The 27,074-nt window shown below is 47.0% G+C and overlaps 1 protein-coding gene across 2 annotated transcripts in view; it reads left to right on the top strand.

Moving 5' to 3' along the window:
• RCAN1 (regulator of calcineurin 1) overlaps window positions 1-26,280 on the top strand; it is a 123,779-nt gene extending 97,499 nt beyond the window's left edge. Inside the window, exons 1-4 of one of the 2 annotated variants that reach the window (XM_018055891.1) lie at window positions 15,020-15,344; window positions 18,539-18,712; window positions 21,280-21,439; window positions 24,496-26,280. In XM_018055891.1, the coding sequence (XP_017911380.1) occupies window positions 15,258-15,344; window positions 18,539-18,712; window positions 21,280-21,439; window positions 24,496-24,668 (594 nt within the window). In that variant the 5' untranslated portion in view covers window positions 15,020-15,257 and the 3' untranslated portion in view covers window positions 24,669-26,280. Of the gene's footprint in view, window positions 1-15,019; window positions 15,345-18,538; window positions 18,713-21,279; window positions 21,440-24,495 lie in introns of those variants that run through there. The other variant, XM_018055819.1, reaches the window with a different exon arrangement.

Below are 27,074 nucleotides of genomic sequence, written 5' to 3' on the forward strand. Positions count from 1 at the left end.
TCAGAGCAGATCCTTAATAAATGGTGGTTGAACGATCAACAAATGAGTTTTCTTCAGGCGTGGAAATCTGTTCTTAACTCCAGACAGCCCACACAAGATGCTGCTCAGTGTAGGTGCTTGAAAACTAATGTCTTATCTGCAGGTAGGGAAACACCTAGCCCTGGGAGAACCCACCTGTCCAAGGAATTTTACGCTGTAACTGACTAGCTGCCTGGAATTTCCCTCTTAGTAATGCATTCACTTGTAACTGAGACTTTGATCTTCAGAAGTTGATGATTAAATGCAAATTCTTGGGCAGGTCTTATACATTAAACTGCTGTAATTGTGAACACAGTCATGGGGAAAGGTTTATTAGGTAATTCCAGTCAAAGCTATATTTTTTCCAGTAGTCATGAATGGATGTGAGAGTTGAACTATAAAGAAAGCTGAGCACTGAAGAATTGATGCTTTTGAACTGTGGTGCTGGAGAAGACTCTTGAGGGTCCCTTAGACTGCAAGGAGATTCAACCGGTCCATCCTAAAGGAGATCAGTCCTGAATATTCATTGGAAGGACTGATGTTGAAGCTGAAACTCCAATACTTTGGCCACCTGATGTGAAGAACTGACTCATTGGAAAATACCCTGATGCTGGGAAAGATTGAAGGTGGGAGGAAAAGGGGATGACAGAGGATGAGATGGTTGGATGGCATCACCAACTCAATGGGCATGAGTCTGAGTAAGCTCCAGGAGTTGGTGATGGACAGGGAGGCCTGGTGTGCTGCAGTCCATGGGGTCGCAAAGAGCTGGACACGACTGAGCAACTGAACTGAACTGAGTCTTATTAGAAGGGAGATGCAGAAGGCAGGATTGTCTCAAGAAGAAAGGAAAAGATTGGATGTGATTCTAGAACAAAAGGACAGAGAAAAAAAAAAAAAAACGCAGCTGAGGAAGCAATAGGTGTGGAGACTTGGCAGGGACAGAAAAGAGCTCTGTAGTTTTGCTCTGAGAAAGCACTGCCCTGGGGGACATTTAAACGACCTGGATGGGAGATCTTTGCCCCAAAATCAGATATTCTGTGCTGACCATACTATGGAGCCTACAGAACGTGTGAGGTCTGCTCAGCCCAGCAACTCACACTGTGGAGCCAGATAGAATCACAGGACCCTGTGCTGGCCAGTGCATGACCTTGATTCCAGGGAGACAGGCTCAGTCCACACACTTTGGACATTTCACCAGCTAAAGCGGGCTGGCGGGAAACCTTATCAAAGGTAAACAAAATGAACATTTTCTGGTGAAATCTGTTTGTTAAAGAAATTTAGATTAGAAATGGGATTCTCCCCACAGGTGAAACTTCCACATATTAATGAGGTAAAAACACAAGGCTGGGGAATAATGAATTAAAGGTCATGACATCAGTGTGTGCATGCTCAGTCACTCAGTCGTGTCCAGCTTTTTGCGACGCTGTGCACTATAGCCCTCCAGGATCTTCTGTCCATGGAATTTTCCAGGAAATAGGTTGCCATATCCTCCTCCAGGGGATCTTTCCGACCCAGGGATTGAACCCACATCTCCTGCATTGGCAGGTGGGTTCTTTACTACTGAGCCACCTAGGAAGTCCCAGGACATCAGACTGCTATGTAAAAAAAAAAAAAAAGAAAAAAAAAGAGTAGATTTCCTCTCTAACCTTCTGCCTTACTTAGTGTATCTGTTAACCATGGTCCTTGACCCAATATTGACATAGAACACACAGTGGGGAGTAGGGGAAGAGAAAAGCTTTTTTTTGTTACAAAAATAATAAATGTGCATTGTAGAAATTCTAATAAGTCCAAAGAAGTGAATAAAAGAAAGCACTGCAATCTTTCTTTTTATCAAGATGAAGTCACAGTAGTAAGCACTGCTTTGAAAACTGGGGTTTTTTCCCCCTCTAAATAGCAAGTTGTGAACATCTTTTTTATGTCATTAAATAGTTTTCACCTCCTTCCTGTGAGGTATGAGTGGCTCTGTAGTGTACTGCTGCTGCTGCTGCTGCTGAGTCACTTCAGTCGTGTCCGACTCTGTGCGACCCCGTAGATGGCAGCCCACCAGGCTCCCCCATCCCTGGGATTCTCCAGGCAAGGACACTGGAGTGGGTTGCCATTTCCTTCTCCAATTCATGAAAGTGAAAAGTGAAAGTGAAGTCTCTCAGTCATGTCCGACTCTTAGCAACCCCATGGACTGCAGCCTACCAGGCTCCTCCGTCCATGAGAGTCCCCAGGCAAGAGTACTGGAGTGGGGTGCCATTGCCTTCTTCGGTAGTGTACTGATACAGCATGTTAATAGCTGGTTTCTGATCAGATGATTAGTTTGTTGAAGGAGATCAGCCCTGGGATTTCTTTGGAAGGAATGATGCTAAAGCTGAAACTCCAGTACTTTGGCCACCTCATACGAAGAGTTGACTCATTGGAAAAGACTCTGATGCTGGGAGGGATTGGGGGCAGGAGGAGAAGGGGACGACAGAGGATGAGATGGCTGGATGGCATCATGGACTCTATGGACGTGAGTCTGAGTGAACTCTGGGAGATGGTGATGGACAGGGAGGCCTGGTGTGCTGCGATACATGGGGTCGCAAAGAGTCGGACACGACTGAGCGACTGAACTGAACTGTGTTATTTGCATAAAGAACAGTGCAGAGAATGTATTTGCATCAAAATCTTTTCTCACAGCTCTGAGGATTTCCTTAGGACAAACTCCCAGGAGGGATTCGGGGTTTGGGTTGACCTGGTTTATACTCAAAGGTTTAAACTGTTGGGTTCACTGCAGTTCACTTGGGGCTTCCCAAGTGGCACTAGGGGTAAAGAACCTGCCTGCTAATGCAGCAGACATAAGAGATGAGGGTTCAATCCCCAGGTCCAGAAGATGCCCTAGAGGAGAACAGGGCAGCCCACTCCAGTATTCTTGCCTGAAATAGCCCATAGACAGGGGAGCCTGGCAGGCTACAGTCTGTAGAGTTGCAAAGCATTGGACATGACTGAAGCGACTTAGTACGTACAATTCACTACCATATTCCTTTAGAAGTTCTTTACCTGCAGAGATGAGCTAATTATTTGGAGTGGCCTCAGTAGTATTTTCATGGTGTCCAGTTTAAGTCAGTCATATTTATGAGAAGTTTCAGGTAATTAACTTATGTGAAGTGTGAAAGTCACTCAGTCATGTCCGACTCTTTGCGACCCTGTGGACTATACAGTCCATGGAATTCTCCAGGCCAAAACACTGGAGTGGGTAGCTTTCCCCTTCTCCAGGGGACCTTCCCAACCCAGGAATCGAATCAGCGTCTCTGGATTCTTTACCAGCTGAGCTATCATACTCCCTAACAAACCTCCTGCACAATAACCTGTGTCTCAGAGTCCAGGAGCAGCCAGTGACTGTTGGGTTTTTGGTTGGTTGTGGGGGGGTTGGTTACAGGAGCAGAAGAAGGGGCTCAGCCAACCCTGGCCACAGATCACTGAGTGTGCCATGGAATTTCACCCCCGCAAGGGGAGTGCTAGCAACACCGCAGCCTCTGGGGCAGCTCACACTCAAGGATGAAGTCAGGCTCCCTCTTCCTGAGAGTTCTTTTCACATAAGAAGATGGATCAAACTGTATCCGAGAATCTTACAAGACCGCTTTAAAACACTGTCTTCTCAAAAGGATCTTTTGAAAAGTATCTTTAAAAGCCTCCCCCTGAGGATACCCGGGCCTCAATCTACCTTTAGATCGTCTTTCTAACTCGTGTTGCCGAATATCGGTGGTAACCAAAACCTTCCGTCTCCATTCATCAATAAGCCAGTTCTGTAGAAATCCATCAGTGCTGATTCTCAGCCGTGCCATGCACCTCCCTGGTATGTCCTAATCCTATCTTCCCTAACAGTTGCTAAAGAAACCAACTGTGGTTTGTAAACGTTTGCGCAGAATCTAGGTCATCTCCATACTAGCGTCCCCACCATTCACTTGCATAAGAGTATAATTTCAGGAGTGAAGAGAACATACTGCAAATGCCCAAGGAGTCACCCACAGAAATGCGATGTGTCAGAAAAAAATAAAGAATTGCTGTGTAAGGAGGAAGGGACGTGCTCTCTCTGTGTATTATTTGGAGTAATTATTTGACATAGAACATTTTGAACCTGGGGATGTGGACGGGTAAGCTGCTTTGTGTGTGTCCCTACCTCTCAGTGTCTGGCTCAAAGCAGGCGACTAATCTATTTTGATGACTTACTAAATTAAGCCAGAGGCCAAAAACTCATGACTCTGGGGTCTGGAGCATGGAGTGGTTGGTATTTGAAGAGCAGGGGCTTAGCCACGGGTTCGGCCATTGCCACATGAGCACCTGGGCTCTGAATTGCCACATCTTCCTTTTGTAAAAAACAAACATTTTATTTTTTTATTTTTTTAATACCGAAAACATTTTGTACTTGGGTATAGCCAACTGGCAATGTTGTGATCATTTCAGGTGAACAGTGAAGGGAATCAGACATACATATACATGTATCCATCTTTCTTTTTTTTTCTAATTCCCCCCCTCCTAAAAAGAAATTCTATTTCTCTGTGAAAACTCCCAATTTTTTAATATTGGCAACTAATAGTTTTATTTGGGGGAAGGGTGCTGCCAGTTCACAACCAGCAAACTAACCTGAAGGAGAAAAAGCAGCTCTTACTTTTCAGACGCTCTGGTGTAAAGAGGGGTGTGCAAATTTCAAGCCACTTGACAGAAACACCCCGGTCTTGTAACGAACAAGGTTGGCGTGGCGGTCCTTATTTCTCCATGGTGACTGTCAATAACCAAGATGTGATGTCTTGTTTGTCCTCTGTTTATTGCTGTGAAGTCTGCTTTGAATCATTGTGATACCCACACGGAGGTGACAGGATAGACTTCTGCCGGCGACTTATCATCAGATTTTAAAATAATCCTCAATGGTAAAAATGTGAAGTGTGAAAAGACAGCATGCCCTATGGTCCCCTGGGTAACTTCCCAACAAAGTCGTGGAAATGGGGCCTGTGGGTGGTAATGGAAAGAGTAGGTAAGAACACATAATGCTTTTCTCTTCTCCCGCACTTGGCAAAACACGATTTCTGAGCTGAGAACCTGAGATTTAAAACCAGGTGCAGATACAAGCTCTGCGAAGCCAAGTTATTGAAAACTGAGTTTTCTCTCTGCTGTTAAAGATGGACAGATTTTGGTCTGACCTCATTCATTCCCCCTTCGTCTCTCTTGACCTTTGACTCTGATTCAGCCAGTCACTGACCCAGTACTGATGGGGTGTCTGTGGGCCTGCAGCACTGTGCCAGGTTCCCTGGGAGAACTTACCAGAACCAGAACCAGATCTGGGCTGGCCTTGAGGCAGCATACTTACCAGCCAGAGTTTGAGCTCTGTCAGTTCTTCCAAGATGAGTGTGGAACATAGAATGAGACAAACAAGGCTTTTCCACCAGCATTCACACGACAGTGTCACATTCATCATTTGAATGTAAAGGGATTTACTGGGTGGGAATGAAGTAGTCTAGGGTTGGAAAAGCTGTTTGGGGCTGGAATGGAAAAAATAAAAAAACAGGTCCTGGGGACTAATGAAGGCTTCCCAGGTGGCTCAGTGGTAGAGAATCCACCAGCCGACGCAGGAGAGGCAGGTTCGATCCCTGGGTCAGTGAGATCCATCCCCTGGAGGAGGAAATAGCCACCCACTCCAGTATTCTTGCTGGGAAAACCCCTGGACAGAGGAGCCTGGCAGTCTGCATTCCAGGGGGTCACAAAAGAGCCGGACACAACTCAGCGACGGAGCGCACACGCATGGTGACTGAGGGGCACAGGAGCAGCCTGCCACCAGCCCACCCCGCACAACTGTTCTGTCCAGGTTGCCGTCACCACGGGCTTGTGCCCTGGCTTGAGAACAGCCTCAGAGCAGAAGTGGAAAATCAATCATTAAAGCAAGGTGTGTCTGGAAAGGAACAGACTGAAGAGAGCAAATAAGGAATGATTAGTTAGTGTGGCTGGTGCCCCAGTCATCTCCAGATAAATGTTACCTCCTTAACCCAAGTCACCAAGTGTAGTTTAGGTTTGCCTATGGCTATTTCTCCATCTCAAGAATTGCAAGCAGTGAATTTCCAAGAAGTGAGAGAAGGGTGGTTAACCTTCACGTCTTAATGCTAAGGAAAGATTTAGGTAATAAGGAAAAAAGTTAATGGGATTTCAAGTGCACATGGAATTTAACAAGCAAAATGAAATCTTGGATGAACTGTGACCTGTCTTTTAAGGTATCGGTTTGAACACGCTTCTCTCTACTTTTCCCCATCGGTTATTTTACTTTATGTCTTTTCTTTCCTTTTTGGCGGGGGCAGGGGGGTGGGGGTGGGGGGGAAGGGGTGACTGCATGCTTTTCTTTATTTCCACATAAACTTTAACAGAGCATGATTGCTGTTCGGCTAAAACACACCTCTAGCATTTTCTGCCTCTTGAGAAACCTATATGCAGGTCAGGAAGCAACAGTTAGAACCAGACATGTAACAACAGACTGGTTCCAAATAGGAAAAGGAGTACATCAAGGCTGTACATTGTCACCCTGCTTATTTAACTTATATGCAGAGTACATCATGAAAAACACTGGGCTGGAAGAAGCACAAGCTGGAATCAAGATTGCCGGGAGAAATATCAATAACCTCAGATATGCTGCGATTCATGGGGTCGCAAAGAGTTGAACACGACTGAGCGACTGAACTGAACTAAACTGATGCAGATGACACCATCCTTATGGCAGAAAGTGAAGAGGAACTAAAAAGCCTCTTGATGAAAGTGAAAGAGGAGAGTGAAAAAGTTGGCTTAAAGCTCAACATTCAGAAAACGAAGATCATGGCATCCGGTCCCATCACTTCATGGCAAATAGATGGGGAAACAGTGTCAGACTTTATTTTGGGGGGCTCCAAAATCACTGCAGATGGTGATTGCAGCCATGAAATTAAAAGACGCTTACTCCTTGGAAGGAAAGTTATGACCAACCTAGATAGCATATTCAAAAGCAGAGACATTACTTTGCCAACAAAGGTCCATCTGGTCAAGGCTACGGTTTTTCCAGTAGTCATGTATGGATGTGAGAGTTGGACTGTGAAGAAAGCTAAGTGCCAAAGAATTGATGCTTTTGAACTGTGGTGCTGGAGAAGACTCTTGATAAGGAGATCCAACCAGTTCATTCTAAAGGAGACCAGTGCTGGGTGTTCTTTGGAAGGAATGATGCTAAAGCTGAAACTCCAGTACTTCGGCCACCTCATGCGAAGAGTTGACTCATTGGAAAAGACTCTGATGCTGGGAGGGATTGGGGTCAGGAGGAAAAGGGGACAACAGAGGATGAGATGGCTGGATGGCATCACGGACTCGATGGACGTGAGTCTGAGTGAACTCCGGGAGATGGTGATGGACAGGGAGGCCTGGCGTGCTGCAGTTCATGGGGTCACAAAGAGTCGGACACGACTGAGTAACTGAACTGAACTGAGCACTTTCACCACTGCAGCCGTCAGTTTTGGCTAAAAAGAATAGGAAGTTCTATGATATCACAGAAATACGATTTATTTGTACACTATCTTATACTAATCGATGAAGAGCATCAAATGATATTTCAGGCTTTTCCAGTTTTTTCCCAAAGTATCAAAAATGACCAAGGCTGAAATTTCGTTTTAACACATTACTGACTGGGGGATTTTGGCAGAAACTAACGCCTGTGATGTGAACACACCTCCAGTCAATAATGTGTTATTGTTTCTTCGTGTTGTCATACAGATTCAGAAGATTAATGGTTATGAAACATGAAGATGATTTTCATTAAAGAGGGTTTTCTTGGCCCAGATTTAGAATTCATAGGCATCATCCTCTGTAGGGGGAGGCGAGCACACCCTCTGGCCTAAGGATTTCTGGTTGTGTGTGTGTGCCCTCAGTCACTCAGTCGTGTCTGACTCTTTGTGACCCCATGGACTGTAGCCCTCGGGGCTCCTCTGTCCATGGGATTTCCCCAGCAAGACCACTGGAGCGGGGTGCCATTTCCTTCTCCAGGGGATCTTCTTGACTCAAGGATCAAACCCATGGTCCCATGTCTCCCACATTACAGGTAGATTCCTTACCCAGTGAGCCATAGAGTAAGTTCTCTTGCCTAAGGGGTTCTGGTTAGAACCTTCCAAGTCCATCACAAAAAAGGCTATCAGTATCAGCTCTGTCTTACATTTTCTTTCATGCAAAGGCCCCTCGCTGTGGCCGAGCAGATCTTACTGGTCACAAAGCAATGCCATGAGCAGTAAATTTCTGACCCTCATCTGGCTCCGCCCCCCTCCCCTTCCCATCCCCCTCATTACCCCTCAGGGATAACAAAGATAGAAAGAAGAATAGTTTTTGTTCTCTTTTTCACACCTGATCATCACGAAAAAAGCAGGTTGGGAATTTAACCACACTACCGTAGAGACAATAGGTCTCCAAACATTTTTGATCATGAACCTCATAGATAAAAGATTTTTTTTTGATAAAAATTTTTGAGTGCAACTGCCAGTAAAAGCATTTAATTTGTAAATTCTAGACAAATTATACTCTACACTGTACACCTTAACAAAACACACCCTAAAAACCGGCATTTTAAAAGACAAGTGAACATCTATTAAATTGTTCACGTTCTGTCCAAATGACAAAGGGTTGGTGAGACCCTGGCTGTAGACCCCTAAGGAGAGTCACATGCCTCTGGGAGTGTCTATGGGGGGGGTCTCAGTCTAGAGCTGGTGGTGAGCTGGTGGTTCAGCCCCTAGCCCAGACACCCACAAGCCACTAAGCTGCAAGGAGGGAGGAGGTGCATCCCGGAATGTGATCAGCACCCGCTGAGCAAACGTGTGCCTTTACCACCTCCTGCAGTGAAAAGGAATGGCATGGTCTTTGTTTAAACCAAAGACACGGGACACCCTCCAGTTAGGAACACAGATGGCCATGGCTTTTTGATGGCTGGTGGATGCTGGCTCTTTGCTTGTCTCAGATGGACCATCCCTGGTGAAGTCCTGTAGCGCTGCCAGGTAAGAATATCACTAGGGTATCAGGCAGACTGCATGGGGTGCCTGTTGTGGGGCAGGGACATCACCAGGGTTAAAGGTGGGAGAGAACATGAGGCCTGGAGGGGTGCCTCCTAGAGAAGGGGTGTTCAATGACGGGCTTTGAAGGATAAATAGGAGTTGGTAGGCAGAGAAGAGATGAGGAAGGAGCTCACTGAGGGACCCAAGGAAAGCAGGCAAAGCTGAGGACTGCCTAGAGGAGACATGAGCTCCGCAATCAGAGAAGGCCTCATGCTTTAGGGGCACCTTTGCCCCCCAGCCTACATTTTCTGAACCCAGACACTGGAGTAGTTTTGCAGCATGGAAATCCCTTCATGCCCCTCCTCTACTCAAATCCTTCTGACATCAGCATGCAAGCCAGAGACCTTCCAGTGGCTAAAAGTCTCACGTGGCCTCACTCCCAACCACTTTGTCCACATTCCTCCTCTGCGGTGCACCCTGAGGCTCCTGCTGGGTCTGGAATGCGCCAGGGGACTTGGTGCCTTCTGTTCCCACAGCCTGGAATGCTGTTCCAAGCATCCCACCACTTCACCCCACTACTTCCTTTAAGGCTCAGTGTACCCACCTGTCATCTTCTCAGGAATGCCTTTCCTGGGGAGTCTGTTTTCTCTTCCTTTCTTCCTTCCCTCCTCCCTGCTTCTTTCACACTCTTTCTCACTTTCTTTCTCCCTTTCTCAACTTTAATTATTCCTCTTACCACTGACCACTATTGAAACACTGTGTATTTTACCCCTTTATCTCATTTCTTTCTCTTTTTTTTCATCTAGAATATTAGCTTCATGAGGGCAGAAAGTTTTGTCACCTTTGAACCCTCAGTACCTGGAACTGTGCTTGGATAAAAAATTGGGTAGATGGATGGATGAACGGATGAATACCAAGCGAAAATCTTATCTTTAACCTACAGAGCAACAGGAAGTCCCTGAAATCTCTATAGTCTTAGTAGGAGAGGAATGTGAACAAGTTCGGCTTCGGGAAGTTTTTTGTTCTGGGAATTACACGCTATCTGGGAGCAATAAGAAATTGGCCACAGCGAGGCCAGTTAGAAAGTTACCGTGGTTGCAGAGGGCTGCCTGAAGCGGGGTGCAGGAGGGCCAGATGCGGGGGGTGGTCCAGGAAACCTAGAGACATCTCCACTGACCAGCAGGCCACCTAGGAGAGGAAGCCGTGCAAGATGCCAGAGAGACTTAGAGAACGTAGGTGGGGAAGTACCAAGGGACAAGGCCGCAGTGCGGCAGTGGTTCCAGGGCACAAGCAGGGACTCCGCGGTCAGAGGATCAGGGCGAGTCCTGATCTCCCCAGCACAGTGAGCCCATCTGAACCTCAGGATCATTATGGATGAGACACGAGCTAGAAGCTCAGCGCATCAACCACTGATAGTGTTTTGGGCACCGTCCTGGGCTCTCTGCCTATGTCACGTGGTTCAGTGTTCACAGCCACTCGGAGTCTGACGTGAACCTGGTTGACAAGGTGCGCACGAGAACGTCCCTTCGGTGAAGAACACCTCTTAAACTGGGGAGTGATCAAGACGAGTCAGCGGCCGCTGTTTTTTCCTTTCGTGCAATAACTTAGGTTGGGGGAACCATGCTTCACATCATAGTCGGAAGGACTGTGAATATTAAACAACAGTGAAGCTAGTCCCTTATCTCAGAAGCTGAAGGCGCCACTAAAATGTGAGTTTCCTTGCCATTCAAGATAAACACTCTGATATCTTTGATCTCAGTTGAGTGTGTCATTTTCCCTCCCAGGAGATCTTTGCAAACGTCTTCATCCTCTGCTGTGCTCTGCTTTGCGAAACACAGTCAGAACTCAGTTTCTCTCTCTGCTCATCCCATGGAAGGCTTCACAAGTGGCACATTCTTGGCGTGGTTGTGAACCCCTTGGGGTGTGTAACAGGTGTGATGAGGTCATTTTCTCAGCTTTAGGCGTGCTGTAATGGGAATGACGAATTTCAACATAAACCTCATTTTTTCCTCACTGAAAATAGAAACTTCTTAATGAAAATATGTTCTGACTGCTTGGAGCCAGAAATGCAGGTTGAAGAACTTCATTTCAAATTTTGAACGGTATGAATGGAAGAAATGCAAACCATCTAAAGCATTCAGTGGACAAAAGCATTTCATTGTGCTTTTCTAACTTCTGGTTGCAATTTTACTATTTTAAGTGCGATTTTTAGCGCGCTTTCCGAGAGTTGTAATGAGACATTTCAGTGGGCACTGTTTTCTTCAAATCACTTACATCCAACTTGAAAACAAGAATTAAGAAGGTAGTTGAGTTTCCAACCACAAGAAATATACAAATACCATGCGTATTAGTCGCTCATGTCCCACACTTTGCAACCCCATAGACTATATTCTCTGTCCATGGAACTGTCCGGGCAAGAATACTGGAGTGGGTTGCCATTCCCTTCTCCAGGGGATCTTCCCAACCCAAGGATCAAACCCAGGTCTCCTGTGTTGTAGGCAGATTCTTTATCATCTGAACCAACAGGGAGCTCATACAAATACCATAGGACGTTTAGAAATGCAAGTTTGTGTGTAACAGACATACAGTCCAAGATGGACATTCCTAACAAGAACTTTCAGGTGAGCAAATGAAGTGCCAGCGGGGGCTTTGGAACACCACGAAGGGTCCATGCTCTGTACCTCTCATACCATGGGACACTTGTGCTATTGGACCCTAGGTAGCTTCTCTCCTGGGCCAGGGCTCAGGGACACTTTGTGACCCAGTGATTTTTGCCAGCATCCAGTCTAGCCTCCCTACAATCAGCGCCACTTTGAGCCCCTTTCCCTGATCTAGAAATGGAAGCACTCAGGATCCCTAAATATGATTCAGAAGGAAGTGAAAGTGTTAGTCGTTTAGTCATGTCCAACTCTTTGCGACCTCATGGACTATATGCAGCCTGCCAGGCTCCTCTGTCCATGGGATTCTCCAGGCAAGAATCCTGGAGTGGGTAGCCATTCCTTTCTCCAGGGGATCTTCCCCACCCAGGGTTCAAACCTGGGTCTCGTGCATTGCAGGCAGATTCTTTCTTTACTGTCTGAAATTCAGATGGAGCTCACCATCAATTCAAAGGCGGGTACAGAATGGCATGTGTTGGGAGGCTTTAGGGACGGCCTAATGAAAAATCTATCACTCAGCACTGATTTCTTTGAGCAAAGACAGTTGAACCATCTTCAAATACCTCACGACAACTTTTTTTTTCCCATCCATATAATGAAACCATGGACTTCCCCCACTCCCCGCCCCCACAGCTCAGAGGGTAAGGAATTTTTCCCTGCAATGCAGGAGACACTGGAGATATGGGTTCAATCCCAGGGTGGGGCAGATCCCTTGGAGGAGGGCACGGCAACCCGCTCCAGTATTCTTGCCTGAAAAATCCCATTGACAAAGGAGCCTGGCGGGGCTACAGTTCAAAAGATTGCAAAGAGTCAGACACCCCTGAGCACACGTGCCGTGAAACCACAATTACAAATTTGAGTGAGTTCAGTGCTGTTGTCTCAGATGAACAGAAGCGTTCCAGGTTTGCCCACACAATTGAGCTGGAGCTTCATGTCATGACTTTTAATAGGAGGGGGAGGCGAGTGAGGAGGAGATGGAGAAATGAGCCTCTTCTGCCTCCTCTGATCCCCCCTTAGCTCTTGTTCCCTGAGGCAGACTCCAGGAGAGAGAGGCGAGGAGGGACAGGCGCGCTGGGTGGGTAGAGTGCACCTCTGTGTCTTCTACCTCCTTGTCCCTTTCCCCGTTGCCTCCCTCCACCAACGCCTCCCATACCAACGCTCCCACCAAAGCCTGCACGTGCCCCCAGGGCCCCCTGCGGCCTCTGCGCTGAAAATGCAGCCAGCTCAAGTGCACAGCCCCTGGAACCAAGCGCCAGCCAGCGTGGCCCTGTCCTCTTGGTGTTTGATGCATCCCATAAAGAACCTGCCTGCTAATGCAGGAGACATAGGAGACACAGATTTGATCCCTGGGTTAGGAAGATTGGAGGAAGAGATGGCAACCCACTCCAGCCTTCTTGCCTGGAAAATCGCATGGACAGAGGAGCCTGGTGAGCTACAGTCCATGGGGTGGCAAAGAGTTGGACACAACTGAGCAGACACACATACACACACACACACACGTACATGATTTTACAGCATTCAAAACTTTTCTAGATCTTTTGCATTTAAATCTCCTGGGTTGGGAGTTACAGGTAATTTGGCAAAGCAAACACCATAACTGGTCTCTTACATAAGCCTACAACTGGCAGCAGGGAACCACACAAGGAGATAAAGCAACCCTCACTCATCCAGGAAGACTTTGCATTTCCTTTTATGGAGGGATAAATACTCCAGTTTGCTCTTTCCCGTTGCATATATCCTTTTCATTATTGGCTGACTTTAATGAATCTTTGAAGTTAATTTTTACATGTGAACAGCAGGGTTCCACTTAACTTTTGGAAGCTTAAGAGGTGTCCATGTGTGCCTCTAGACTAAAGAATGTTTTTCATAAATAATGTGACTGCGTTTAGGTGATAATGAAATTGGAGAGGGTGGGAAGAACCTAGCACTCAGATCGCCATAGGGACCAAAACTGACACGGAACTTGGAAGTTCAAAGAGCTGCAGCATTTTAACGGGATTGAGGGGTTCCCTGGTGGCTCAGCGGTAAAGAATTGGCCTGTCAATGTACGAGACTCGGGTTTGGTCCCTGGGTCGGGAAGATTCCCCGGAGAAACAAATGGCACCCCACTCCAGTATTCTTCCCTGGGAAATCCCATGGACAGAAGAGCCTGGTGGGCTACAGTTCATGAGGTTGCAAAGAAATGGACACAACTGAGTGACTAAACAACAATAACATTTAAGAGAGATAAGCAACAAGGACCTGCTGTATAGCACAGGGAACTATAGTCAATATCCTGTAATAACTGACATGAGAAAAACCTGAAGAAGAATAGATACACATACACGTATAACTGAATCACTTTGCTATACACCTGAAACTTACAAAACAGTGTAAATCAACTGTACTTCAATTTAAAAAAAATAGTAAAATGAAAATTTGGGGGAAAAAAGGAGTTGTAGCCTTTTCAAAGAACCGGTATCCTGCTATTCCAGTATGCTTCTTCTAGACCAGACCTCTTACCTGCAAAAAGGCCAACTGAACTAGCTTTTCAATTATACTATCCATTCTTTCTATTTCATCATCCTTTCCTATTTAAAACAAAACCGAAAACACTCAGTCTCTGAGTCTCCAAGCAGACAGCCTCTTAATGTTTTCTTTCTCAGCTTCAGAGGTTCAGATTACTCTAAAATGTTTTCGAATCTTTTTTCCGAATTCAGTAGGCGTTAGAAAATGATGAAAGAGCTGCCTATTCCTAGTTGTCCAATTACAAAGTTTTCCAACGAAAATCCTAGGATCACTTCCCACATTCTCACTATGAAATACAAGTGGGAATTAGGACATTCATCCAATAAAGTTTCATCAGAAAAAAAAAAAAAGGGTGGGGGGAAGAGGGTACATTTCGAAACGAATTCTACTTTTATTCTTTGAAAAACAGAGGTCATTGACCAAGACATATTTCCAAATGTTTTCTCTAATATCCCAGTGTATGAAACTTTGATTTAAGTGTTCAGGAAATTACAGGGATCAAACCATTCCCCAAGACTTCAGTTTCCAGGTTTCTCCAAGCCTTGAAAGTTCCCCGCAGGCTAATTACTGTTTACTGCTGTAGCCCTTCCTGCTTCTGTCTGTAACATTTTCCATCCTAAGAAGGGTCGTCCCATTCAGCGGCGGAGCCTGGTGACTGAGTGGCTGAATGGAATTACTACCAGTGGAAACTATGCTGCAAGAGGGAGAGATAAAACAGCTGCAAAGCAAACCTCGGCCGTTTTTTCCATCCTCCCCAAGCGAAGTTAATTAGCATAGGGAAAATGACTAAGGTGTTGACGTCACCTCTTTCCAGTAGAAACTTACACTCTGTCCCTGTCCGCCTGCGAGTCAAGCAGGGCTTGACTCAGGAATTTGGTGTCCAAACAGGATGCCCTGGAAGCAGTGCTTTTTTTTTCCCCCCGGAGTTGGGGCGGGGTGGGGGCGGGGGGAGCCGGACCTCGTTGCTTTATAAGCGCCGGCTCGAGAAAGAACCTAACAGCTTCTGGTAAAGGAACTCCATCCACTTGGGGCTTGACCGCGGGAGTCGCTGTAGCTCTCACTGTAAGAAAGCAAGATGCACTTTAGAAATTTTAACTACAGTTTTAGCTCCCTGATTGCCTGTGTGGCAAACAGTGAGATCTTCAGCGAAAGTGAAACCAGGGTAAGGCTTCTGATATAATGTAATGTTTTTTAAATTTGAGAGAGCGATTTCAAAGCATGATGTTAATTGGTACTATTAGCTGAGATAGTTGGTGGGGATGTGTGGTTCTCGTTGTGGGTTTTGGGGTTTTTGAAATGCATCCAGAATGCTTTGAGCCTTCAGAATCAACAGGTGTTGCCTGAGGAATTAGCTCTGAAGGAATTTTTTAAAGCTCAGTATTTAAAACTGTCTCTGTCCTTTGGCCAGTTAGTAAGCAGGGTTCAGCATGGTGTTCGTTTCATTCTTTGTAGATTGTAAGTAAACTTTTGGAGGGAGGACTTTCTGACAGTGCACAGAATGTTTCACTTTGACATCTCGAGTTCAGGATACTTTGATTTTATCTTAGGAAATCACTATTGTAGAGATATTTGAATGTTTGAAGTAATTATAAGGACCTGTCTTCAACTTTCTAGGTTTTTCCAGGTGGAGAAAGTGCACCCATAGCAAATAATAAATAGATAAGTTAAACATTGTACCTCCTGGAAAGCAGCTGTATAACTAGTGATTTTAACTACTATGCTTTACTTCTTCATTTGATTAAAATGCCAAGATTTCTATCAGTAGCTATGAAGCTATCTAACTGATCTCTAAAACAAGACTGTATAGCAATGAATTCTGTGTGTTCTCTTTAGGGGGCAGTGATCATGTTATATCCTTATACCTAAAGCCATACTGAGACTTGGGACGTTTTCTTTCTTTTTTTCTTAAATCAAATTTAACTCCCTAATCATGTAGTCTGCTTACAAGCCAGAATCGTGGTTTTTTAACTAGATATTAGAGCATGGTCTTTGTGTACGCGCATGCTTGTTAATTCACTTCAGTCTTGTCCAACTCTTTGCAACCCCATGGACTGTATGTAGCCTACCAGGCTCCTCTGTCCATGGGATTCTCCAGGCAACAATACTGGAGTGAGTTGCCATGCCCTCCTCCAGGGGAACTTCCCCACCCAGGGATCGAACCCAGGTCTCTTAAGTCTCCTGCATTGGCAGGTGGGTTCTTTATCACTAGCGGCACCTGGGAAGCCCAATCTATGTGTAAACTTACCACAAAGTCTATGTACTTAATATTAGCCTTATGTGAGTAAAATCACTGTTTACTCATTTCAGTAGAGAAGCCACCCAACAACTGTAATAACAAATGAGATTATTTTATAAAAGAACGGTAGGAGAGCAATACGAAATTAACAAGGTAGTATGGGTTCTCTTGCACTCTGGTCCTCAGCCCTGACTTGCCGTCTAAAAATATCCATCAAACTCATCTCTCTTAAGTTATGAATCATAACTCCAAACAGTTGGTCACAGTGCCTACGGATGAGGTCGTGTGAAATTCCAAATCCGCACAGACACCCTCACGCCCCGGACTCACCCGTGCTCCACAGTGGGCGGAGACCAACCGAGTCCCCGCGCGGCCAGATGAACTCGAAGCTTGAGCATCTGTTGCGCCTTCGCTCTCCTTCTGTTTCTCCGCGTCACCTCTCCTGGGAAAGTCACAGACTTTTCCATCAACTAACAAAACCCAAGGAACTGGAAGAGAGAAACTCTGTGAGCTCTTCCCACGTCTCCTGGTGGAGACGCCAGCCAGGAGGAAAGGCAGGCCCTGCCCCGTGGAGCCCTGCCCGATGGAGCAGAAACTGACCAACCACCCATCCATCAGGAGGCCCATCCCCTCCTCCACTTCCTAGTACCAAAAAGTCTCAGGGACGTTCTCCACTTCTGCTGGAATCCTCTCTCTGCTTTGCAGAAACAGCATGCTCTCTATAGATTTCCAGAGTCCTTCCAGGCCTCCTCGTCTCACCAGTCACCTGAGTAGAGGACACGCTGCCTGCCCCAGCCCCGCTCTCAGCCACCCCCATTGGCCTCTCACCATCCCCAGAGTTTAGTCTGCAAAAAAGATTCAGAAATCTGGTAACTGACAGCCCCTGCACAGTCTTCCTACAAGTTTCAAGACTGTCCATAACGCCTTCCCCTCTGGTTGGAAAAGAAGGCAGTGGTCTCCCAGTTCCCCAGAACAACACCCCATTCAGGACCCAACCCCGGTGGTGGTGGGGGGTGGTGCTCCTGCAGAACTTTTCCCAGGACCTGATGAAACATTCTCCTGAATCTAGGCTTTTAATCATTGAACTCAGGCATTTCAGTTCTAAGATCTCATGCTGTTTCACAATGTTCACTAGTTCTTAAACACTAGAGCTAAATGTATACCTGTATTAAAGCCAGTGTATAGAAACAGGTTCTTTGACAGTACATTCATTTTTAAAAACCAGTACTATTTTAGAGAGTTAAAAAATGACAGACTGAATGGGAAAATACCACTGGGAACTTTTTTTTTAACTGCTTCCTTTATGTTAAGAAATGCAAGGCCTTTTTATACAGAGTGAAGTAAGTCAGAAAGAGAAAGACAAATATCATATATTAACGCATATGTATGAAATCTAGAAAACCAGTACTGACGATCCGATTTGCAGGGCAGCAAAGGAGATACAGACGTCAAGAACAGACTTGTGGACACAGTGGGGGGAGGAGAGGATGTGATGATTTGAGGGAACAGCATTGAAACATACGCATTACCGTATGTAAACTAGATAGCCAGTGGGAGTGTGATGTAAGACACAGGGAACCCACGGTCAGAGCTCTGTGACAACCTAGAGGGGTAGGTGGGGAGGAAGGTGGGAGCGGCTTCAAGAAGGAAGGAACATATTTACGGCCGATTCATGTTGATGTATGGCAAAAAACATCGCATATTGTTAAGTAGTTATCCTCTAATTTAAAAAAAAGAAAAAACAGAAAAAAAGGCAAACAACCATAGGGAAAATGTACTTTTACCACCTACAGGGCATTAAAAAAAAAAAAAAAAACAAGAAATGCAAGCCTTTTAAAATTAACTTTATTGTTTCCTAATTGAATTTAAAAAAAATTTTTTTTTCAAACTAGCTCCAGTGTTTGAAAGCCCTAAGTAATATTTGATGGACAGGGCATTGTCCTAAGCAGAGTGGTGAGACTGAAGTTCACTGGATTGGGAGGATCATGGAACAATAGGATCTGAAGTTGGAAGTTCTTGAAACAATGAATAATTGTTTCTCCATAAGAACTGTAATGAAGCCATCCAGTCAAAGGTCATGTGCAAGTAGATTCCAATTCCTTTCATTTTTTATTTTTCAGGCCAAATTTGAATCCCTCTTTAGGACTTATGACAAAGATATCACCTTTCAGTATTTTAAAAGCTTCAAACGGGTCAGAATAAACTTCAGCAACCCCTTATCTGCAGCAGATGCCAGGCTCCAGCTACATAAGACTGAATTTCTTGGAAAGGAAATGAAATTATATTTTGCTCAGGTGAGTGTATTTCACTGATACCCACACTTTCCCCTTCTCCCTCTCACACTTAAAGTGAAAGAAAGCAAAGTCGCTCAGTCGTATCCGACTCTTTGCAACCCCGTGGACTGTAGCCTACCAGGTTCCTCCGTCCATGGGATTTTCCAGGCAAGAATACTGGAGTGGGTTGCCATTTCCTTCTCCAGGAGATCTTCCTGACCCAGGGATCGAACCCAGGTCTCCCGCATTGCAGGCAGACGCTTTACTGTCTGAGCCACCAGCTTTCCCATAAAACAGCGTATATATCCATTGTTGTTGTTACCATCACTAAGTTATGTCCACCTCTTTTGCGACCCCATGGACTATAGCCTGCCAGGCTCCTCCATCCATGGGATTTCCCAGGCAAGAATCCTGGAGTGGTGTGCCGTTTCTTTTTCCAGGGGATCTTCCCGACCCAGGGATCGAACTTGGGTCTGCTGCATTGCAGGTGGATTCTTTAACCACTGAGCCACCAGGGAAGTTCCTAGACACCCATTACCTATATGTTGATTGAAAACTCCAAGAAATCGTCTTCAGGGGGCAAAATTCATACTAGAAATGTATCACATCCCCTGTTTTAAGATAGCAGGGTGCAGTTGATCCCTGACCTCATAGATGACCTTCTTGAGTTGAGTGATGATGGGAAAAAGAGTCTTTTCCTGACTCTGGAAGGTGGAGGACCACAGGGTGGTGGGCGTGACTTTGCTAGAACCCCAGACTAGAGAGGTTCTGGCTTTATGCAGGTTCTGAGCAGGGCTCAGTAGCCTGCTCACTTCTGGAGAGCCTGTATCTGCAAACCCGCCCTGCACATCAACACGGGGGCTGCCAGGTCCGGTCTGAAAGGCCGGGGTTGGGGGGAAATGGGTTCATCAGGCAGGTAGCAAAATGGTAAGAAATCCTTCGGGAAGTGAGGCTCCAGGCGCCAGGGCAGTCCCAGGTGGGACAGGGATCTCCAGGGCAGGTTTGCTTTTCCTCCTGCCCATCACCTCCTTCCTGCCCCCGCCCCTCCATGATGGTAGACCACCCACCTTCCAGGCAGTGCATAAACTTCCACTTGACGATGTTATAGACGTCTTAACAGCTTGGCAAGAGAGCCAAAGCCCTTTAGCTCCTACTCCCTGGTGAAAGAGACCCCCTTGGGGGCCCTGAGTTCTCGGGGCAGACCCTGTAGAGGGGCTTCCAGACCCTGCAGGGAAGGCGAACTTGCCAGCCCTGCCTGGGTAAATTGGAGCGGACGCCCTGCCCCCTGGTGGATCCAAGCCTGAGACCTCGGATCCTTGGGAACAAATGCCCTTCTGCATTTGGTGCGGATCCATATAAGCGATTGCTTAGACCCTCCCATGACCTTTTCTGGTTTATTGAAGTAAAGACATGTTCATTGTGAAATTTTTAGGGGGGGTGAGTGGAGGAGGGGCGGGATTATACTAAAGAACAAAGAAAATACAAAGTGGCCAGATTTGAATGTAAGATAACTCCAAACAGCCCTCCATTCACTGGCGTAACTTTTAAGCCCCCAGAACCAGGATCTCGGTTATTGTCCCTTATCATTATTTTTTTTTTAAAATATGTATCCTAGAAGCTGGGCTTCCCAGGTGGTGCTAGTGATAAAGAAACTGCCTGCCAATGAAGGAGACAGAAGAGATATGATTTGATCCCTGGGTCGGGAAGATTCCCCAGGAGGTGGACATGGCACCCCACTCCAATATTCTTGCCTGGAGAATCCCCATGGACAGGGGAGTCAGGCTGGCTATAGTCTATGGGGTCGCAAAGAGTCACACGACTGAAGCACCTTAGCACGCGTGCACGCATCCTAGAAGGTGCATTTATGTTTTCCTCCCTCCCTTTTGGCATCTGATTCAGAGCCCCAAAGAGGGAGGGAAGCCTGAGAGCGTGGCAAGTCCCCATCCCTGCTTTGCCCCCCTGAAAACTGGTGTCAGTCCTGGAGGTGTCGCTTAACCTTTGGAGCTCTGTGATATGTTGTAATGCCTCCGTAACACGAGGAGCTGCAGGCAGTTGGTTCTGAGATCCCTTCTGACCTCGGCCACAGCGCTTTACTTTTTTTCCATCTGTTCTAAAATTACCTCTGTATATTTTCTATCCGTCTCAGTTCAGTTCAGTCACTCAGTCGTGTGTCTGACTCTTTCAACCCCATGGACTGAAGCACGCCCGGCCTCCCTGTCCATCACCCACTCCCAGAGTTTACTCAGACTCATGTCCATTGAGTCGGTGATGCCATCCAACCATCTCATCTCTGTCCTTCCCTTCTTCTCCCGCCTTCAGTCTTTCCCAGCATCAGGGTCTTTCCCGGTGAGTCTAGGTCAAGCATCTGTTCCCGTGAGTCCCTACCCCGGGAGGGCTCTCTAATCACGTTTGCACGATGACCTAAGTCCCCTCTCCCCGCGCTTGTGAGCTGTATGGCGGTTCACCCCGGGGTGAGCCTGTGGACGCGGGTGGTCCCCGACCACTGTCTTCCGCAGGCGGTCGTGAGGCACCCTCACGCTGCCTCCTCCTTCCCCCTTCAAGAAACATCTCCTCCCTCTCTCCTCCAGACTTTACACATAGGCAGTTCGCACCTGGCCCCTCCGAATCCAGACAAACAGTTCCTTATCTCTCCTCCTGCCTCACCGCCGGTCGGCTGGAAACAAGTGGAAGACGCTACTCCCGTCATAAATTATGACCTTTTATACGCTATCTCCAAGCTAGGGCCAGGTAAGCCGTGCCCTCGGGTAAGGACTGGGGGTGGGGGGAGGTGAGGACACGTGGAGAGGTTTGCCCGGGGCATCCATCAGAGCACCCCTCTCACCCCGTCACTGGATGGATGGCAGTGCATGCTGTGAATTGCCTCTGTTTGGCTTTCTGCCTCTGCATTGGGGTCACCCATTACTGGGGAGCCTGCACACCCGCCCGCCTCTGACCTCTTGCCTTAGGAAGAGGGGCAAGCTGGCCCTGGGGACCCATCACCATGATCTCTCTGCTTCTCATCAGGTGACTGCCTCCCCTCACCCGCTAAGCACAGCCCATGGTCGGCGGGGGGAGGTGGGTAGGGGACCCAAGACCCCCCTCAGGGGTGCTGTCGCTCCAAGCGGGGATGACTTTGGAAAGGAGAAAATGGGCCTTTCCCCACTTCCGTTAAGTTTCATTTTTAGTCAAGGGAATTTTGTCCATCGATGGTCCTCACCTGCCCATTTGAAGGTGTGAGCAGTCAGAGACCATAGGTCACAAGAGGAGAAGGAGCCCCAGACACACAGGCCCACAGGCAGGGGTGCTCACCCACTGAGCTTGCCAGGGAAAGAAGAGATTCTGTGCCTCTGAAGGGACAAAGGTGTGAGCATTTGGGAAGAAAGGTACTCTGGCCTCAGGCTTCATATCCAGAAAATGGGTGTTGCACTTCGTACAATGCCTGGCTCATCGGCAGAGCTCAGTACCTGTTTCCTGGAAACGGTAAAATGTTGGTGGTTCCCATCCTATCGATAGGGTTTGGGTGAGCTGGAAGGTGCAGGCAGGGGTCTTGGGGTGACCAGGATTGAGCCCCACTTCTGCCCTATCCATGGGGCAAATGCAGTAAACACTGAGGCCATCAGCTTTCTCCTTGACCAGTAATCTGATTGATGTTCCTTTGAGTGGAGAGTTTTGTTTTCCTGGACCATCAGCAGTTTCATATGAAAAAGGTGACATTGCTGTTAACACCTCTCTGGCAGAAAATTCCCTCTATGGTAGAAAGCAAAGATTGCATCACCCGCTGCTCACCATGGCATGAAGTTCAAGTTAGAAGTGCCAGTGCTCCTCCGAGCAGCTCCAGGCTAAGGTGCATTAGCAGAGCCCAGGGTTGGAAACTTCTGGAATGTTAGAGAGGGGGAAAGGGAGACGTCCACCTAGAGAAAGGAGTCAAACTGTCCCAGGGGCAGGAAGAGCTGTTAATGAACATTCTTTACACTCTAGAACCTACCGCTTTTTTTTTTTTTTTTTAACAGATGTCTTGTTTGAGAAGCCCTTTTAGAAAATAGGCATCAGTTTGCTTTCAGTTTACTCAACAATGAGCTTGAATAGTAATTCATATTTCAGTGTGTTTTCTAGCCAACAAGATAGCAAAGATTTTGCAAATGGGATCCCGTCTCCTTGCTTTCTGGATTATGTCTCCTTGGTAGGAGATAAAGATTTGTAAAGAGGATCATGACCAAGATTTTGAGTGATGTATCTGACCCTCTACCTTAACTTTCTGCCCCTTGAGAATATTGAAGCTCGTTCACTGTTTCAGTCACTCAGTCACGTTTAACTCTTTGCGACCCCATGGACTGTATGGAGCCCACGGGATTCTCCAGGCAAGAATACTGGAGCGGGTTGCCATTTCCTCCTCCAGGGGGTCTTCCCAACCCAGGAATCGAAGCCCTCTCTTATGTCTCCTGCATTGGCAGGCAGATCCTTTACCACTGGGCCATCTGGGAGGCCCTCACCCATCCAGTGAAATGAAAGTTGCTCAGTCGTATCTGACTCTTTGTGACTCCATGGACTAATACAGTCCATGGAATTTCCCAGGCCAGAATGCTGGAGTGGGTAGCCATGCCCTTCTCCAGGGGATCTTCCTGACCCAGGGATTGAACCCAGGTCTCCTGCCTTGCAGGGGAATTCTTTACCAGCTGAGCCACAAGAGAAGCCCTTTCAGAGGCAGTTACAATAACATTGCAGTCTCACGTGTGGGCTTGAGAAGAGGCAACACTTCGTTTATGAGTAAAAGCCCCTTGACTGAGCCTGATAAATTTCAGGCTGCTGTACAATAGCAGGACACTCCTGGTTTGAGGGGGTTGATAACTGTGTGAAAAAGGATGCTGTGGTCAAAAATGCTTTTGGAGCACCTGGTTAAGAACTCACATCTGTTTCTTTTGGGCAAAGAGGCTTCCCCATGCTTCCCATCTCTAGCCTGGGCTGTGAGCTTCAGTGAAAGCCTTCAGTGGGGAGAGATGCCCAAGAGGGCCTTACCTGACGCCTTTATTCATACATCTTTTCCTGAACAGGTGCCGCTTTCACCATACCAGGGAAGTCTCCTGGGTGGTTTAGAGAGAGCCTAGTGTACATGCTAAAAAACTGAAAGTGTTAATTGCTGGGTGGTGTCCGACTCTTTGCAACCCCATGGACTGCAGCCCGCCAGGCTCCTGTGTCCATGGGATTCTCCAGGCGAGAGGACTGGAGGGGGGTGCCATTCCTTCTCTAGAGGATCTTCCCGACCCAGGGGTCGAACCTGGGTCTCCAGCACTGCAGGGCGATTCTCTGCCCTCTCAGCCACCAGGGAAGCCCATACATGCAAAGAGTAATTAAATATACATTCCTTCCATACCTTTCACATGCCTGGACTCAGAGTGTTTGAAAACAGTCATTTGCAGTGTTGAGATGTATAAAGAAAGTGAAAGTGAAGTCGCTCAGGCATGTCGGACTCTGCAACCCCATGGACTGTAGCCTACGAGGCTCCTCAGTCCATGGAATTTTCCAGGCAAGAGTACTGGAGTGGTTTGCCATTTCCTTCTCCAGTGGATCTTCCTGACCCAGGGATCGAACCCAGCTCTCCTGCACTGCAGGCAGATGCTTTACCGCTGAGCCAAGGAGCCACCAAAGAAATACCAATCCAGAGTGTGCCTCGCTGTGTCCTGAGGTCCCCAGTGGATGCCCACGGAAGCTCGGCCGAGCTGACTCCTGCCTGCACATTCCTTTGCCCTTGCTTTTTTTGGCCCTTACCTCCTTGCCTGAGTTACCCTGCAATTATTTTCTTTCCCCAGGGGAAAAGTATGAACTGCATGCAGCCACCGACACCACCCCCAGCGTGGTGGTCCACGTCTGTGAGAGCGATCAGGAGAACGAGGAAGAAGACGAGATGGAAAGAATGAAGAGACCGAAGCCCAAAATTATCCAGACCAGGAGGCCAGAGTACACGCCCATCCACTTAAGCTGAACCGGCGCCCGGACGAAGACGTGCTCCAAACCATGCTCGCAAGAAGGCATCTTTTACTGTGGAAGCAGCCGGTCACAGCTTTGGAGGCGGCAGCCGTGACCGCTGTGGCGGAGATTCCAGTTCACGTTGCTCAGAAGGGAATCGAGGCTTCGTCCCCTGGTTCTAACGCTGCGCCTCAGTCAGTGTTCGAGGCTCCTGGCCAGGCCCCGAGCCAATCACTGAGCTTGGGGTGATCGCACAAGGACATCTGGGAGCATCGCGGGAAAACCAATAATGATAGTCTTTTGTACTTGTTCTCTTCTGGTAGGTTCTGTCTTGGCCAGGGGCAGATTGATCCGCGGGCCCCGGGGAGAGTCTTTGTGTTTAATCAGTCTACAAGGTAGACGCACTCTCTCTCCTGGTGGGAAAAGGCGCCACGTGAAGCCACGAGGCGTCTGGTGCAGAAAGGTTGTGAAAGCAACTGTGCAACGTGGAAACTGTAACGTTTCATTTCCCCCTTCATGTTCTGATGTTTGTGCATGTGTATTACTGGTTTCTCAGAACTAACATTTGTTTGTATGTAGAGTTGCGCCACTGCTGTTTTACATCTTCTGGGGAGATAAGAAGGCATCTGTGAAGTCTGTCACCTTTGCAGATTCGTCACTGTCTTTGCAAGGGCACCCACGGCGGGGTGGAGGGGATTCTACCTGGAATACACACACCATTCCGCATCCTGTCCGATGCGACTGATAACTTGTGTTTTTGCAAAAGAAGTCGATCTGGAATTCCTGTGTAGCATTTCGCTTATAAAATTCAGAAAATAGCACTTTCACTGCCAACTTCTAGTGGGTGAGAAATTTTAGTTTAGATGTTTTAGGTCGGGCACTACGTAGGTTTCATTTCTTTCTTTGACGTGGTGGTTTATATAACATGAATCATAGCCAAAACCCTTTTCGGGGGGAATAGTCAGTTGAGATCATTAATTTTTTTACCCCCACTAATACATCAAGATAAACTTGTAAATAAAGCCGGTAGTATATATTCACACCTGTTGTGCACTTGGGTGAGACATATATGGCCAGGGAAGACTAGGGTCAGATGTGTTGACCTCCCCGTGAATCGTATGTTGTAGAAAATGCCTTTCAGATGTTTGATGGGACTTGAATTCAAAGCACGTGAAGTGGATAGTGGATATAAGAAGGGTGCAGTGCCTTTCCCATTAATTCCTGGTGGAGTTGTCACACTAGGTTAACGTTTGTAATTTTTTTCTAGTGTCCTGTGTATGTGTATGTCTGGTCGATGGGTACTCCCTTTTGGCCTTACAATATTGTAACAATGTTTGTCCTTTTGAAATACCTAATGCCAAGTAACAGTGCATGCTTTAGAAAAGGGGAAGAGGGCTTTCTTTAAGAAGTAAAGGCGTTTGGCTGTTCCTATCAAGAAACTGACTGAATGGTCTCCAAACCCTGTTTATAGGACCTGGTGGGGTGTGGGGGACAAATGAGCAAGAGATGCGTGCGTAGTCGTTCAAGTGTTCGTAGTTCAGTGCTTTTAAACGGGGGAGGCTAACCACGAGGTATTTTTTTTAACTGCATTCTCTAATAAATCGACGCAATATGCTCTTTATGGAAAAGCTGTCCGTTGTTTTATTTCTAAGGGTCAGCCTGTGAGCCCTCTGACTTCTGCAGTCTCAGAAGGATGCACTCCTTTATCAGTCTGGGTTTGAGAACTCCCGGTTCCTTGCCGTCGTTCACAGGCTGTCGGCCACACTAATGGGGCATCATGTAGCAAAGAGGAAAATGGATGAAACTGAAATCAGAAGTCTGGAGTGTTTCCTTTGTCCAGGGAGAGGATGCTGAGATCAACATCCCTTTTACCATCAGCTCCGCTAAACATTGGGCTTCCCAGGTGGGGCAGTGGGAACCCACCTGCCAATGCAGGAGGCACAGGAGACATGGGCGGGTTCCATCCCTGGGTCAGGAAGATTCCCCTGGAGTAGGAAACAGCAACTCATTCCAGTATTCTTACCTGGAAGATTCCATGGCCAGAGGAGTCTGGCGGTCTATATTCCACATGGTAGCAAAGAGTCGGACATGACCAGTACATGCCCAAACACACATACACACACCCCTGTAAACGATGTTTCTGATGGTTAATTTGAGGAATTTTCTTTCCTGTAGGAAAGATGCCTGTGGAACATACTAAGTTGCAAAGGCCAGTTATGTTCAGAAAGTCTGTCTGTAAGCCTCCTATTTGAATTTCACCTGGAAGTCTGATCAAAAATGGTGGTGCGCTCCTGGCCAGCCCTCAAAGGCCTGAATAAATGCCGTGTTTATTCGCAAATGATATATATATGTGTACTCATACATATATGTATCTTTTGGGCTCAGACGGTAGAAGAATCCATCAGCAATGCGGGAGACCTGG

The sequence above is a fragment of the Capra hircus genome, chromosome 1 (genome assembly GCF_001704415.2).
Source record: "Capra hircus breed San Clemente chromosome 1, ASM170441v1, whole genome shotgun sequence".
In the NCBI taxonomy this organism is placed as follows: domain Eukaryota; kingdom Metazoa; phylum Chordata; class Mammalia; order Artiodactyla; family Bovidae; genus Capra; species Capra hircus.